The sequence below is a fragment of the Loxodonta africana genome, chromosome 11, assembly GCF_030014295.1.
Source record: "Loxodonta africana isolate mLoxAfr1 chromosome 11, mLoxAfr1.hap2, whole genome shotgun sequence".
In the NCBI taxonomy this organism is placed as follows: Eukaryota; Metazoa; Chordata; class Mammalia; order Proboscidea; family Elephantidae; genus Loxodonta; species Loxodonta africana.
In genome coordinates this window covers 23314352-23332158 of record NC_087352.1, presented here as the reverse complement: position 1 = coordinate 23332158, position 17807 = coordinate 23314352, and the positions used below count along the sequence as shown (strand labels likewise).

The 17807-nt window shown below is 41.9% G+C and overlaps 1 protein-coding gene across 1 annotated transcript; it reads left to right on the top strand.

The window, feature by feature from the left end:
• The first annotated feature begins 2119 nt into the window (after positions 1–2119).
• LOC104845426 (killer cell immunoglobulin-like receptor 2DL5A) lies at positions 2120–12105 on the top strand. The gene is given in 3 exon segments (XM_064293467.1): positions 2120–5045; positions 5938–6197; positions 6199–12105. Coding segments are annotated over 3 exon segments (585 nt in total). The 5' UTR covers positions 2120–4793; the 3' UTR covers positions 6272–12105.
• Positions 12106–17807: the final 5702 nt, after the last annotated feature.

Genomic DNA, 17807 nt, shown 5'->3' with positions numbered 1-17807 from the left:
AAAACAGAATTTCAGATTCTTGTGGATTCTAGACTTTCTGGAGCCATAGAGGCTAGATGAACCCCTGAATCTATTACCCTGAGAAAATCTTTAAACTTTAAATCAAAAATTTCCCCTGAACTCAAAACCAAACAATAGTTTAGCTTAAGTAGTATAAAATCTCTGCCTTCAGCATTATACTCTTTTCGGAACTATCTATATGGGATCAAATTGACACCAGCAACTCAAAAGATTACATAGAAACATTAGGGACAAGTGAGTTTATGTTAATGAGGGAGGAACAACTCAGAAAAGGGGAGTGAAAATGGATTGAAGAATATAATCAATATCAATAAATGGTACATGTAGAGACTGTTGGATTGGTGTATGTTTTGCTGTGTATATTCTCAACAACAAGAAAACAAATAAAATTTAGAGGAAAAAAAAAAAGACAGAGAAGGAGAGAAAAAACTAAGTTTGCCAGGACCAACAACAACAACAACGAAAAAAAATTGTACTCATCTAGGCTTGGAGACCTAAGGAAAAAAAGAAAATAAAACATTTGTTCAACATTTTCTCAACACTAAGTAAAACTGGACCAATACGCAACATCATAATAACCAGGGAAAAGATTGAAGTTGTCAAGGATTTCATTTTACTTGGATCCACAATCAGCACCCATGGAAGCAGCAGTTGAGAAATGAAATGACCCATTGCATTGGGCAAATCTGCTGCAAAAGACCTCTTTAAAGTGTTGAAAAGCAAAGACTTCACGTTGAAGACTAAAGTGCCTCTGACCTAAGCCATGGTGTTTTCACTCGCCTCCTATGCATGTGAAAGCTGGACGATGAATAAAGTAGGCTGAAAAGGAATTGACACCTTTGAATTGTTGTGTTGGAGAAGAATATTGAATATACCATGGACTTCCAAAAGAACGAACAAATCTGTCCGGGAAGAAGTAAACTGGAATGCTCCTCAGGAGCAAGAGTGGCGAGACTACGTCTCACGTATTTTGGACATGTTGTCAGGAGGTATCAGTCCCTGGAGAAGGATATCATGCTTGGTAGAGGGTCAGCTAAAAAGAGGAAGTCCCTCAATAAGATAGACTGGCACAGTGGGCTTAAGCATAACAACAACTGTGAGGATGGTGCGGGGCTGGGCAGTGTTTTGTTCTGTTGTACGTAGGGCCGCTATGAGTCGGAACCAACTAGATGGCACCTAAAAAACAAGTAAAACTGCTATTCTAAGAAGACCTGTCATGTCCATTCTGGGGTGGGCTGTGTCCCTACCCTACCACTGGTATTCTTGGCATCAGGGATTCCAGTTTCGGGGAGAAGCCCTGGAAAAATGTGAGGGAGGAGAAGCCTCCTGAGAACACTAAGGTGAAGGGAGGCGCCACATTTTCTTCTCTAAAGCTGATGCCTCCTTTTCACCCCAGTGGTCATAAGAAGCCCAAACAGCCTGAGCCCTCTAGGAGGGCAAGTGACTCTTTTGTTTCATGCCATCTTGGTTTTCTCACATTCAAGCTGTTATACCCATGTCCTTGAGCCCTCGAATAGATTTTCAAGAACAAATTCACCATAAGCCCCGTGACCAAAGCACATGTGGGGACCTACAGATGTTCTGGCTCTTGCAGCCACATCCCCTCCATGTAGTCAGCAGAAAGCAACCCCGTAGAGATCGTGGTCACAGGTAAGACAAACCCAGCCCAGCCCCTGCCCACCTTTGTGTCCAAAATGGCTTTGTGAAGAGTATAAACTCCAGTGGGGCCCAGACAGTTATTGTAGGATTCCTAGTCAGGACATAACTATGAAAAGAGAAGACATCCAGAGAATTTAAGGAGAAGGTATTTCAGTGGCATCACTAGGGTTGGGGTCAGCCAGTGGGGTTACTCATGGTGTCACGCCCCCCATGGGCCGTCTCCCTCACCAGATCATACAGAACCTTTAGTAATGTTTATTATCAATTTTAGTCATAGAATAACATGTGATAAATATAGTTGTATGTTACACAAATATAATATTTCTTAGATTATCTGAATACCAAAAACAAAATTGTTTTGTAAAATAATCTTTCTACCTTGAATTATAAGGTTAGTACTCACAGCATTATTAGTAACTGAGCAGAAGCCATTTTTTATTTTTCTCCTTTTCCTTCAATTACTACTTCATTCTCAAAAAAGTTATTGGTATAAGTACACAAATACTAATTGCCACAATATTGTAGCTAAAACACCAGAAAATTGGACAAAATCAACAAGTATAAAACCACCGGTGGCTACGAACAAAACAGTGCGTGCTTGTAGCACATGTAGATGGAACTACATGATTCAAAGTGTCATTGGAATTGGGTAACAATGACAGTTCTCACAGAAGCACATTAGAAGGTTCAAAAAGTAAATTAGCACACAATACAGGGGAAGTCAGCACAACTGGACCAAAGCAAAAGCAAAGAAGTTTTCTGGACACATCCAAACACTTTGAGGGACAGAGTGGCTGGGGCTGGGGCCCGGGGACCATAGTTTCAGGGGACATCTAGGTCAATTGACATGATGCAGTTTATTAAGAAAATGTTCTACATCTCACTTTGGCAAGTGGTGCCTGGGGTCTTAAAAGCTTGTGAGTGGCCATCTAAGAAAAATCAATTGATCTCATCCTACTCAGAACAAAGGAGAATGAAGAAAACCAAAGACACGAGGAAAATAGTAATCCAAAGGAGTAAAAGACCAAATGACCCAGAGACTCCTCCAACCTGAGACCAGAACTAGATGGTGCCTGGCTACCACCAATGACCGTCCTGACAGGGAACACAACGGAAAGTCCTGGGCAGAGCAGGAGAAAAGTGTAGAACAGAACTCAAATTTATGTAAAAAATTTAATGGTCTGACAAAGACTGGAGGAACCCCTGAAACTATGTCCTCCAGACGTACTGTTAGCCCAAACTGAAACGACTCCCGAAGCCCACTCTTCAGACGAAGATTACACAGGACTATAAAACAAAAAAACAATACACGTGAGGAAGGTCCTTCTTAGTTCAATCAGATATACAAGACCAAGTGGGCAGCTCCTATTCAAAAGCAGGATGAGAAGGCAGGAAGGGACAGGAACTGGTCGAATGGACACAGGCAAGCCAGGGTGGAAAGGGGGAGTGTGCTATTATATTGTAGGGATTGCAACTAATGTCACAAAACAATATATGTATAAATTTTTGAATGAGAAATTAACTTGAACTGTTAACTTTCACCTAAAGCACAAAAAAATGAAAAAAAGAATTATTTTGATAAAAACACTCCTAACATACTGTATAAATATTAAAGATTTGAAATAATTTTTAGTAGGAATTCTCAACTATGTGCTATAAAACACACTAAAAACGAACTTAATTTTGATGTAGGTGATGTTTCACTACTAACACTTAGTAGTCACATAAAATTGATAAGAATTTATTCACCAAATACTAGACATACAAAGCATTTTATCACACATACATCAATACATAAAAGCACAGTAAAATATTTCATACTTTAATATTCACTCCAGCTCTAAGCTGAAGAATTTCCGTAACATCACATAAAATAAGCATTTCATTACAAATATAGATTTTGTTCACACACAATTATACAGTTCATTTAGAAAACGTCATTGCAATAAACTATAATTACACCTAGTTAAAAAAAAAAGTAAATTAGCATGGAGTTCTGGGTGTATTGTGGTTATAGTGATACATGTAAGCTGGGCTTACAAAAAAATGTTTTAGTTGCTTTAACTAACCACACAGATATTTTTATAAAAAATAAAAACTTTTGCAGAAACCCTGCGCAAAAATTCTATAGACAGTCATTTTGGTGTCACGCCATCTGACAGAATTACCCGGTGTGGTTTCCCCTCTTTTCCCCAACAATGCCTCTGGGGTATTTAATACAGGGAATTGAAAGTTCCAGAGAAAGAAGAACTAAGAAGCCAATAAGAAGAATCAACCTACAGATTATTCAGAGCAGGATGCAGCTACTGCCTGCAATGGGGGTGGTGGGGGGAGGGCGCAGGGAAGAGTTAATGTCACCTGATCACAGAGCCAATGTTTCCACTAATGAAGTAGTAACCCCATCCCAAAGTTTCTGGAATCTTGGATCACACATAGAACACTTCAGGAGATGGCTCCAGAAGGCACAAATTGAGTCATTGATTGAAAAACAGACCCTTCATCTCCAACTCCTTCCCCTTATACCCTGCCAGGCATCCTCTTTGATTCTAAGAGATCTGTAGAGCTCTGAGGGGGCCTAGGGAATGTATCCTATTGAGTCTCTTCCATCCCACCACCGTAGAGAGCAGGGAAGGGAAAGAATGAGGAGTGACTCTAACAGTCAAAGGGCAAGAACCAGTACAGAGGCTGAGTCCATACCAAGAGAGCTTGAAATGGACATAAAGCTGAGGCAGGGGGACCCAAGACTATGAAAAACTGTGGGCCAGAGACATGGAGAATGACGCATAGAGTAAAAGCAAGGCAACATGTACTGGAAAGGATTTAGAGGGCTTTGGGACAGGGGGAGGAAGAATGTCACCCAGCAGGTCTCGGGGGAGGGGTGAGAAGGGGAACTCATTTCAACTCAAACAGTTTTTTTTTTTCTAGGTGTGTTCACAAAACGCTCCATCTCAGTACACTCCAGTTTCCTTTTGAATTCAGGAGGGAATGTAACACTGCACTGTTGCTCAGAGCTAGTGTTTGATAAATTTATCCTATACAAGGAAAAGGGTTCACAGTATTCACAGAAACTTAGTAAGAGGCTCTGTACCGGGCATTCTCAGGCTGACTCCACCATGAGCCCTATAATGTCTGCTTATGGGGGGACCTATGGATGTTATGGTTCTCTCAGTCACTCCCCATATGAGTGGTCAGCTGCCAGTGACCCCCTGGAGCTCATGATCACAGGTGAGTGTGGTCTGTCCAGCACCTCGTCTTTGTGTGTTCTGGGTGCCTCAAGGGGGGATCTGGTTGTTGAGCACACTGTCAGTACAAGGGATAGATACACATATACAGAGACTAACAAAGTAGAGAGAGGGAGAAAACATGGAAGGAGATGAGAAAAAACAAACACAGAACTTGTTACTTGCCAAAGAGAAAACACATAGTGACAGGGAGACAGAGAATGTGAAAGAGGGAGAAAGATGTATGGGTGTAGGGAAGGGGTTGGTTTTTCCAGTTCAAGCATTGAGTGACATTTGAGAGGTGATTTCCACTTTAACACCACAGCCCTCTTCCTCTACCATAACAATAAAATGACACAACATATGTCATTTGACAGCCATGCCCTGACCTGAGATGTAGCTCACTAACATGATATAAAGGGTCCTTTCTGCACAAGGAGTGGGGAGTGGTCACTTTCAACCTTCCGCTACGAAGTGCTCACTTCCTCGAGTCCTTCAGTGTCAGGGCCATGCTGGCTATTTCCTGCAGCATCAGAGTATCAGCCTATGAGACATTCACAATCCTATGGAGTCTAGCCCATTTTGCTACTTGTGTTTGGAAAATAGTGAGACCCATGACCTCTTGGTTCCTGCCAAGCACCACGTTTTTGTTCCATGTTCTAGCAGGACTCCACATCTCATACAATTTTTAGGGACAGTGATCCACAGAGATACAAGCAGATTCAGTAGTGAGTCCAAAAAAAATCAAAGACATAGAAAGACAAGCACACACATGCTTCCATGCACACGCACAGACAGACACACACACACACACACACACACTGGGCAAAGGACATCAAGATAAAAAGGAGAAGCAAAGAGCCACTGACTAGGAATCCTGCAATAACTCTCTGCACTCCCTTGGGCTCTGCATCTGGGACACAAGGTAGAGATGGGAGATGTGGCCAAAGGAGAGGCAGACGTAGCTCACCAGAATGAGGAAAAGAACCCTGCGTTCATGCTCAAGGATACTGTGAGTATGGCCATGCTCTAAAAACAAGATCTTTTTTCTTCCAGGCCTATACATGAAACCTCTCTCTTAGCCCCGCTGGGCCCCATGGTGATGTCAGGAGGAAACATGACCTTGTGCTGCAGCTCAGAGAGCTCATTTGACATGTACCATCTATCCAGGGAGGGGGAGGTCCATGAACCCTGTTTCCCTGGAGTGCAGAGCCACAATGGTGCATCGCAGGCAGACTTCTCTCTGCGCCCTGTGACCCCAGCCTATGGTGGGACCTTTAGATGCTACAGGTCTTTCATTCAAGTGGTCAGAACCAAGTAACCCACTGCATATTTTGGTCACAGGTGAGGAACCTGTCCCATGGCAATAATCAGACTAATTTTTAAGGGCATATCTTAGGGATAGCCCCAGAAGGTGATGGGGAAGGCCAGGAATTCTGAATGAAGGAGACAAAGAACATGACAGTAAGAAAATGCAAGAACCTGTAAGGCCTAGGGTGACCCAGCTACTGTCATGGAGGGAGTCAGAGAGAAGTCCTCCAACACCTTCCTCCATGTCTTGTTTGAGGCCCACATTGGGTTCATATGTTGCAGGCTGATGAAGAAAGAGATCAGGGCAGACTCAAGAGGAGTAGTACAGGCCAGGCTCAATTTGGAAGGATCAAAGGTAGCCTCACCCCTTTTCCCTTATCCATTTCTCAGCAACCACTCCTGACATCTCATCCACAAAGTGATTCCCCAGGTAGGGAGCACAGACGCCACTCATACTGAGGGTGGGGAAAATGATGTCTCTTGACTGTGGGCATCTTCCATCCACAGAAATCTCCCAATCCCTCTCTAAACAAACAAACAAAAAAAGCAGTTGCCATGGAGTTGACTCATACTTATGGTGACCCACGTGCATCAGAGTAGAACTGTGCTCCCTAGGGTTTTCAATGGCTGATTTTTGGGGGGGAACAGATCACCAGGCTTTTCTTCCAAAGTGCCTCTGGGTGGACTTCAACCTCCAACTTCTCAGTTGGCAGCCAACCACGTTAAACATTTGTACCACCCAGGGACTCCATTTCCTCTCTAGACCTTCTCATCTCAGGGAGGAAATCATCTCCCTGGAGTTTCTAATGGAGGGAGCCCAGGACCTCCAACCGTCCTGAGGTAGATGACAGAGTGAGAGGTAGGCAGCAACCAACCCTTCAGGAGGAAAGGGAACACTTCAGGGAGGCAGAGTTAGGACACTCCCTCACCCCTTCTATGTTCTATTTCCTAGAAATCCCTACTACCTGCAAGCAAGGAAGGAACACTGGGAAGAGCACATCACCGACAAAAACAACCACTGAAACTGGTGAGCAAAAGGAACTCTTAGTCTAGCTCATGATCCATGGCAAGATGCAAGTCTTGTGTGTGACTGTTGGCTTTGTCACCTCCCAGCTCTTTGACCTTCAGCTGGTCACTTTCCATCTCTGATCTATTCTCCAACACATTGGAGACTGTGGCCACTATGGAAATCTGTGAAGACTTTTAGTCTCTGCTGCTCTGAGACTGAGATCTTTTCCAAAAGGGAGGAGCATTGCTTATCCTGTCTCTATCAGTGTCTGTGAGCAAGAGAATGTGGGGAGGAGTGGAAGACAGCACCATGAATATTAATTGTCCACCCGTCAATGTTGTATGTGCTGAATATGCAATACATAAGAATGAAAAGGCCACTGTCCTCCAGAGACTGGAGAAACCCTGAAAGTATGACCCCCAGGTACCCTTTCAGCTCAGTAATGGGTCAATCCTGGGGTTCACCCCGCAGCCAAAAATTGAACAGGCCCATGGAACAAAACAAGACTAAAGGGGCGCATCAGTCCTGGGACAAGTAATGGAAGGTAGAAGGGTGCAGAAAAGCTGGTAATAGGGAACTCAGGGTTGAGAAGGGAGAGTGTTTACATGTCATGGGGTTCTTAACCAAAGTCGTACAACAATGCGTGTACTATTTGATGAGAGACTAGTTCGTTCTGTAAACCTTCCTCTAAAGTTCAACAAAAAATAAAAATAAATAGAAAAAAAGGCCACTGTCCTCAGGAAAATCATATTTCAGTTCTGTGTGGAGGAAAGAAAGAAGTTAAAAAAAAAATACATACATAATACCCTGCATAAAACTACAGTAGGTAAAATAGCATCATGTGATAGCAAAAGCTTAAGGGATAATTTGGATTGGATGGTAGACAAGAGCACACTGAGCAGATGACATTTAAGGTGTCATCTTAATGAAAAGAGAGTCACTCATGAGAAGATTGGTGGAAGGATATCTCCAACAGATAGAACACCAAGTACAGTGGCCCCAAAGCAGCAATGAACCTGGTATTATTCAAAGCAACTCTGTGCATGATGTGTGGCAAATGAGGTGGACTTGAGTGACATAGACAGGAGCCAAATTATATAAAAGGCAATGACAGTGAGTTTGGATTTTATTCTGAGATGTGCAGCCATTAACAGGTTTTAATCAGAAAGGTGTCATACTTTGCACTGAATCTTAGAAAAGCCATATTGGCAGATGTGAACAGAATTGATTTTAAGGAGGATGCATGGAAACCATAAGCCTGGTAGGAGGCTGTGGAAGTCATTGCAGTGAAAAATTATGGCGGCTTAGTTATGAAGGAGGTGGTGGAGAAGTTGAGTGAGTAGATTCAGTAAAAACCCAAGGTAGACTCATTAGGAGAGAGATCTCAAAGCCTAGTTTTGGTATCTCCAGTCTGGGTGGCCTTGGCCATGTACATTTTCCCTGATCCTCTATTTCACTAAGTGGAAACTCATAATTGGGCTGGCAGAGGATGGGGACAGAGAGCCCAGTGAGGGAGCACAGTAAAGTCCTTGAAAGAAAAATCTTTCAAAAAATAGTCAGTCTCTTGGGTTCAAATCGTGGCTCTGCTACTTCTAGTCACTAAACTCACTGAGCCTTAGAACATTAGGCTAAATCCCTCCAAAGCCCACCTCCATGCCTTGTTTGAGGTCAACCTTGAGATTATAGGTATCCAGGCAAATGAAGTAAGGGGTCAGGGCAGACCCAGGAGGAGAAGAGGCTGGACTTCGTTGGGGAGATGGGAGGTTGCTTCAGATCCTCACTATTACCAATTTCCCAGAAGCCCCTCCTGACCTCTCACCCACAGAGCTATTCCCAGGTGGTGAGCACAGATAGCTACCACTCATCTCAGGAGGGAGGCCATGTGTCTTGATTAGAGGCATCTTCTAACCCTGGGTCTCTCTCACTTTCTCTCTACAATTTTAAGTCTTGAGGAGGGTGTTCTCCTTCAGGCATTCTAGTGGGGGCAATCACAGGACTTCCAGGGGCCCTACTGCCCTCAAGTGGAGGCAGCCTGTGTGTGTATGTGTGTGTGTGTGTTTGCATGCACATGCACAGATGCACATGCTTGTATGTGTGCACACGTACTCTCCATCTTGTTCACAAAACATGCACAGTCAATGTAGTTGGAGTTAGCTTCTCCTTCAAGACTTGGTTGACCTTGTCTGTGAAACTCTGTATGTTTAGTGTTTTGCTTCATGGAATTGGTATCTTTGCTGTGATCATTCCCAAACATAAATCCATTCAGACAATTGTTGTCATTGAACTCCTGCATAGCTCCCCATGTACTCAGAAGAAAGCCCAACTTCTTTCTGTGACGTTCAATGCCCTGTATGCTCTTCAGCTCGGTGACAACCAACCATCGCACACACAAACTTCCCTCAGACACTGCAGCAACTCTGCCTCCCTTTCTTGGAGCAGAGTAAGCAATGACCCCTCGGAGATGCTGATCTTACAAGTTCATGCCTGGTATGTTAATGACATAACCACCATACCAAACCAAAACCAAATCCATTGACACTGAGTCGATTCCAACTCATAGCCAGCACTTTATCCTCTTTTTTATTTCAGTAAAAACTTCTCACTTTTTAGAAAAGATTTCCTTTAAAAAAAAAAAACCCAGAAAAGAACCCTCTAAATAACATGTTCTTAATGTTGACTCATCATTAGAAGCGATCTTAGATCTTTAAAAAAAAAACAAAACTCTATATTTAAAATCAGAATTAAACCAGAATCTCTGTGAAGGGAACACCAACGCTGCATTTTTAAAGCTCCCCAATTAATTAAAATAAGCTCACAAATGTGAGTCCTACTGCTATAGACAGTAAGATCTGTACCCAGAACTTCCCATATAGACGCACTATCTATAACTTTCCAAAAATCACCTCTATATATACTGTGCCTATATCCATTTATGTTCTATTGTTGTAAAAAAAAAAAAAAAAATCCAAACCTGCTGCCATCAAGTCGATTCTGACTCAAATCAACCCTGTGTACAGCAGAGCAAAATGCCACCCTGTCCTGTGCCATCCTCACAATCATTGCTACATATGAGCCCATTGTTGCAGCCACTGTGTCAGTCCATCCTGTTCAGGTTTTTCCTCTTTTTGACTGACCCTTTAAATTACCGAGCATGATGCCCTTCTACAGGGATTGGTCTCTCCTGGTAATAAGTCCAAAGTAAGTTGAGACTAAGTCTCGCCATCCTCACTTCTAGAAGCATTATGAATTTACTTCTTCCAAAATTGTTCATTTTTCTGGCAGTTCATTGGTCGCCAAGACCACTATTCAAATGCATCGATTCTTCTTCGGTCTTCCTCAGTCATTGTCCAGAATTCCACTGCATATGAGGCGATTGAGAATGCTATGGCTTGGGTCAGATGCACCTTAGTCCTCAAAGTGACATCTTTACTTTTAACACTTGAAAGAGGACTTTTGCAGCAGATTTGCCCAATGCACTGCATCATTCCATTTCTCCACTTCTGCTTCCGTGGGCATTGATTGTGGATCCAAGTAAAATGAAATCTGCCTATATAGTTGTTCATCTATGACGATTGCTTGTCATTCATTTACATAGACTATTGGTTCCATGAGGGTGTATGTGTGTATAAGTGCTTAGGTAAAGATCAGCAGAATGTTTGTGAGGAAGAATTAAAAGAGACACTCACAAAACCTTAATCATTGCCTTTTGTTAATATTCAAGACTCCACTGTCTGTCACTGTCACTCCAAATGATTAGACTGAAGCAAAGAGCTCGTCGCAGCCCATTCCCCAGAGTTAAGAAGCCATTGTAACTAAAGAGCTGAGCAGGTATCCTCTCCAGATAACAGTCAGTACAGTGAATGTTTCCTGATGCCCACAAAAAATGGGGATCCCATAGCCTCACACTGGCTAAATGTTCAAATCTCCTGAGTAAGTGGGGACTCTAACCCCAGGTGATGTGTGTGGACTTAGCACAGGATTCTCAATTTTGAGAGGAGTGAATAGCTCATATTAAAGATCCCTGAATTCTAGGGCAACAGGTTTGGTTTTTTTCTTTGTTTCTTTAATGTTCCAGACTATTTATCCCCTTCGCTTCTCCTCATTACATGCAATACTTCTCCTCAGGTGAGTTTTTTCTCCTCCTTCTCTTCCCATTTTCTTCCTTTCTTCTTCCTCCTGTTCCTCCTCTGCCTCAGCTCCTTCTCTCCTCATCCTCCTCTGCTCCTTCTTCTTCTTCCTCTTCTCCTTATTTCTCCTCCTCTTCTGCTTCTCCTTTGCTTCCTTTTCCTCTTCCTCCTTCTCCTCCTCCTCCTCCTATTCTTCCTCTTCTCTGCTGTTGTTTTTATTTTTTTTTAACTTTTCATCTTTCATCTCACTGTTTTTCGTGTGGTGCTCTTTTTAATCTATTTTCTGTATTCGTGGAATCCAAGAGTGAAAAATAACCTAAACTTCAATTTTTGCTTACTGTAGGCGTGCACTTATCAACATAGAGAAAACTTAAAGAGTTGAACTTTTAAAAAATGACTAAAATTTTGCTTTCCTCTGTCTGATTAAATCTTCTAAAATTTGTATGTCTATTAATGTAAAAGTTCCATATATGAAATAAATATTTTAGAAAAACTCTGATATTAAAAGATTATTTTCTTACTGTTGGTAACTACACAGCATGGTGAAAGTAATTAATGTCTCTGAGTTGTACACATAAAAAAGGTTGGAATGGCAAGTGTTTGTTTTATATACACACACTAAAAAAAACCCATTGCCATCAAGTCAGTTCGGACTCACAGCGACCCTATAGGACAAAGCAGAACTGCCCCACAGGGTTTCTAAGAATCACCTGCTGAATCCGAACCACAGACCTTTTGGTTAGCAGCCGTAGCTCTTAACCACTACGCCACCAGGGTTTCCATGTATAACCACAATTTAAAAAAAATATTATTACTAAAGAAATGAGAGATAAACTGTTTATCTCTCATCTCTCTATAATATTAGGTTTACTATTGTTGTTGTTGTTAGCTGTCATCAAGTCAGTCCCAACTCATGGTGACCCCATGCACAACCAAACGAACAATGCCTGGTCTTATGGCATCCCCATGATAATTTGTAGATCAGACTGTTGTGATCCACAGAGTATTTGCTGGTTGATTTTCAGAAGTAGGTAGCCAACTCTGTTCCGTCACAGTCTGGAAATGCTGCTGAAACCTGTTCAGCATCACAGAAACACACAAAACACCACTGACAGGTGGAGTGAGGTGCATCGACCAGAAATTGAACCCAGACCTCCCATATGGGAGGTGGTAATTATACAATTGAATATCAGATCTCACTACTCCCTCCTTTGAGGGTGTTAATCTTCTTTTTATTCCATGACCTGTTGTTTCTTCTTAAAAAAAAAAAAAGAAACAGAAAAGTTGCTGTCAAGTCAATTCCAACTCACGGCAACCCTATAGGACAGAGTAGAGCAGCCCCATACAGCTCCAAGAAGCAGCTGGTGGATTCAAACCACCAACCTTATGGTAAGCAGATGAGCTCTTAACCACTATGCCACCAGGGCTCTTCTTCCTTTTACTATCTCGAATTAAAATGGTCACGTATTATACAACTTCATTCATATGAAATACTCAGACTAGGTAAATCCATAGACGCAGAACACAGATTGGCAATTATAAGGAGCAGGGAGAGGGGCAAATGAAGAGCAACTACTGAATGGGTATAAAGTACCCTTTTTGGGTGATGCAAATGTCTTAGAATTACACAGAGTGATGGCTGTGCAACATTGTGAATGTATTAAATGTCACTTAATTGTTCACTTTTTTCAATGGTTACGTTTAAGTTCCAAAAATTTCACCTAAATTTTACTAAAATGTTTTAAGTTGTACTACCAATTCTATATAATCTCACCCAGAAAATAGGTGACAGACTACTTCCCAACTCATATTTTGAGGCCAAAAATACTCTGATGGAAAAACAGCAAAGGCAGTACAAAAAATAATAATCGTAACTTCAGAAAAATAGCCTCATAAACACTGATGCAAAAATCTCCAGCTAAATATTAGCAAATCAACTTCCAACAATAAAATAAAAAAGATGCTACACCATGTCCAAGTAGGGCATATCCAGGAATATGAGGATGCTTCTAGGTTAAAATATAAGATACCATATTAACTGTCTAAAGAAGAAAACACACGAGATCAGATCAGAAGGTGCAGCAAAGCATTAGAGAAAATTCAATGTCCGTTCATAATTAAAAGTGAAAAAAAAAACCTCAGCAAACTAGAAATTGAAAGATATTCCACAAAACGATAAAAGTGACTTAGGAAAACCTACAGCTAGCATGGCAAAAGACTGAATGTAGATGGGAAAGGAAGTTTGATTCCAGCATAGAGCCATCTCCGCTGTGGCCACAAGAGGGTGCAAAAGACACATGACAGAGAGGCTGTCCTTGGACTGAGACGGAATTCAGATTGAACACAATGTGGGACCTATCGGGGAACAAGGGCATTAGTTCATTCAGCTGAACACCTTGCCTTCAGGAAAGGGCACTTACGTCCAGGAGGGTTTACACCTGGTTGGCCCAGCGGAGATCTTAAAGTTTTTTCCGTAGAGAATCCTCAAATTCTCTACTCTGAGACTCTTTATTGCTGAAATCCACCATTACCTTCCATAGCTCTGCCATCTCATAGCACCTGAAACCTCAGGTGGTAGATGTGGGTGGAAAAAAAGCATTAAACTGGGAGTATGAACCACCCACACCTATCAAAGATTAGCACATGGTGGCTAATATAATACAGACAGATCGCCTTTTCTTTCGAAGAAACAGTTTCTGTTTCAGTTAAAAAGGCAAATGTTATTGCACAAACTAATGCTGTGGAGATGATGCGCCTGTGCTGTAAGGACACATCTCTCTGGACACTGAGGACAAGAGACAAAGCCCAACAATGACGAGGGGCTTTAATGGATATCTATTCCCTGAAATGGTGTCCGGACAGTGCTGCACACTCCCTGGGTAGACAATCAGATATACAGGTGTCCTCAAGATCCCCTCAGGCTAAATGTGACTAAAACTAAGAGTACAACCCTCGCTCTCAAAGAACAGAGGAAACAGCCCTGAAAAGACATAACACAGCTGGCACTTACTGGCAAATATGCAGCCCAAATTATGTGTATCTGACTAGAAAAAATACCCCAAAGCAGATTATTGAATTTGAAGTGAGCCTTATTTTAGGTGTCTCATGGCACCTGCTGGAAGCTAGAAAAAATCCCCACTAGAGAAACCCTCTTTCAGCTTAGGCTTTAACGAAGCCTCACAAATATTTTTCCAAGGACAATGAGTGTTATAGAGTCGAAAATTTCTAAACATAGGGCAAAAAGAAAGCAGAAACAGAATTACTACAATTTCTTCTGATGATGTATTAATTTGATCCAGAACAATAATAAATATACCTAATATGCATTAAAACATTGCCATCAAGTAAATTCCAACTCATAGCAGCCCTATAGGAAAGAGTAGAACTGTCCCATAGAATTTCCAAGGCAGCTTGTCCTACTGAAGTGGCTTGTGTGTTGCTGTGAGGCTGGAAGTTATGTCCCCAGTGTTTCAAATATCAACAGGGTCACCTTTGGTGGACAGGTTTCAGCAGAGCTTCCAGATTAAAACAGACTAGGGAGAAGGACCTGGTGGTCTACCTCTGAAGAAATCAGCCAGTGAAAACCTTATGCATAGCAACAGAACATTGTCTGATACAGTGCCAGAAGATGAGCCCCTCAGAACTGAAGGCACTCAAAACAGCTGCCTCCTCAAGGTAGTGTTGACCTTAATGACGTGGGTGAAGTAAAGCTTTCAGGAACTTCATCTGCTGATGTAGGGTGACTCAAAATGAGACAAAACAGCTGCAGACATCCATTAATAATCAGAACATGAAATGGACAGTTTTATGCTGAGAACTTCTATCTTTTCATACATTTCAAGAGTGTTTTCCTTTGCTTCATGGTGCTGGTTACAAAATCTGCTTTAAAATCTCAGTCAACTCAACGTTCATTTTTTCCTTTGATTACTGTTGAGTTTTTTCTTGGTTCTATGCAAGTTGAGTAATTTTTTACTGTATTCTGTACAATTTTACCTTTATGAGACATTGGGTGTTAAAGCCACCTGAAGAAAGTGGAATTATTCTTATTGATTGATTAGTGTTTTTTCTTTGTTTTAGCAGGTTATGCACCTGGTTACATTTTGACTCCAAATTCCTACTTACCTTTGGGTGACGTAGTCTCAGTATCAGCTCAGTTTTCAAAGTCTATGCTTTGCTGCTTGTCTTCTTTTATTACTAGAAAACCCTCTGCTGATATATGTGATTACTGCCAGTTTGTCATTCTCTCATTCCTCTCCTATTAAAACTTATAAAAGATACATTTTGGGACCTAAATATTCTTCTTGTCTCACATTTTATGAATTTTAGGTTCTACTTTTCTACTTGTCTTTACTATATTTTGAGATATTTCCTGAGTATTATTTCCCAATTACTACATTTTTCATCACCTATCTCCTATTATAGAATTAAACTTTGGGGTTTTTTTGTTCAATGACTGAATTTTTCCTATACAACTTCCCTAACACCTACTTTTTCTCTGAACATCTTTCCTTCTATCAGAGATGCTACTCCCTTCTTTAATTGTTTGATTTAAAGACTGCTTATTTTTAAGTCTCTTCCAATTTTCTCTCTTCTCTCTATTGCCTTGTTTGAGAAATTCCACAATTATTGAGCTGATCAGTGTATTCTTCATGATACAGTTTGAGCTCATATACTTTGTCATTTTGCCATTGTGCTAATCATTCACACAAGTTATAATCCATATTCTCCTGGTCTGTGAAGCCCCAAATAGGTGACTCTGCTGAAGTTGCTTCTGACTCATGGTTTTTAAGTGTTCCAGACTCAAAGTTCTACACAGAGTTCTGCACACGTTATTCAAAACTGTCCCCATACCATATGTGGAATAGACACTGACATCTGCACATACTCAGGTGACTATTTTTCATCCATCCACTAGGGAAGGGAGCTGAATTCTGGCCACAACCCTAGAATAGTGAGCAGAGAAATTGCAATCCTTATTCATAAACAGACTGTAGGTTCATAGATTCCAGCTTCAAACCAGGAGTGCAGTATCATCTCTGGAGCTTCATTTCCTGTCTCCACACAGACATAGTCAACCAGGCCCTGTGACCTGTTCTGTGCTACCACACCACAAGACTACCCAGCACTGGCACCTGCTTACTTTATACGATTCACTCTGCTTCTGGTACACTCATCTCTCTCATTTGTCCTGTCTGTGGGAACATAATTTAAAAACATTTATCCACCACCCCTTGTGTTTGGAGCAGAAGTGGGCAGTGTGGTCAGACTTTAATAAGTCCCTTGATGTGAAATCTGATACCATAATCATCTCAGCGTCCTCTTGACTTCATCTGACCCGTGAGACCAGTCCAGATTGCACTCCTTCCATGTCTCAAGCCCTACTGGATCCTCACAACAACCCTGAGAGGAGAAGTCATTATCACCTTACTCTAAGGAGGAAAATGAGACTCAAGAAAGGGAAGTCGTCTGATCAAGATTGACAATAAATGTGACAGCCACATCTTCAATTACTATCTCTGAGTTTGCCTCCAACCAGTGCTCTTACACAGTTCCTGAAGAAACAACCCACACTTTAAGGCAGACAGTTCTTCCCTGGAAGGAAGAGGTGTTGATGAGGCAGAAATACTTAAGAGATTTTGAAGGAGGGTGACTTAGAAAAAGAGGCTGTTACATATAGAAATAGGGAAGTCAGTGAGTAGAAGTGTTAGGGTGAAAGAAAATTTGCAACCCCAGGCCAGGAAGAACAGTTATACTTTCTTTTGGGAGATAATGAACAATCTTATAAACACCTCCCCGTACCTTCTCCTTTACCTGGGGTCATCCACTCGGTGATGGTCTTACTGCCTTCTACGGTCAATTAAGGAAGAGACTGGGATAGCCCTCAATTTTTTACTGTCTTCCACCTCACATTCAATCATCAAATCTAAATAGCTCTGCCCGTGAACCGTCTTAGCCATGTCCCCGAATCCTTCACCACGTTCCATGCTCAGTTGAAGATGAAGACATCTTGCCTGTACCACCACAAAGCCTCTTTCCTGCTCCCACCCTCAATCCCCCTACTCCCTACTCCAGTACACTCTTCTCACTGCACATGCAGAGAGCCCTTCTAACAACCCTACCTGGCTCTTCTCCTCCCTAGTTCACTGTTCCACAAGTTTCCATCTTCCTCAAAATAAGATCCAAGTACCTCCACCTGACTTTTAAAGCTGTTGATAATCAGGCCTGAGATAAAACTCTCCGTCTCCAGCAAACACAGCTCCCTACCCCCAATCAAAAACCCCACTTCCCTGGGTGGAATGTGACTCATGACGACCCTAAAAGACAGGGTAGAACTGTCCCATAGGGTTTCCAGTGAGCAGCTAGTGGATTCAAACTGCTGACCTTTTGGTTACCAGCCAAACACTGAACGCTGTGTCACCAGGGCCCCCTCCCCAACCAAAGTCATCACAATTAAATGTA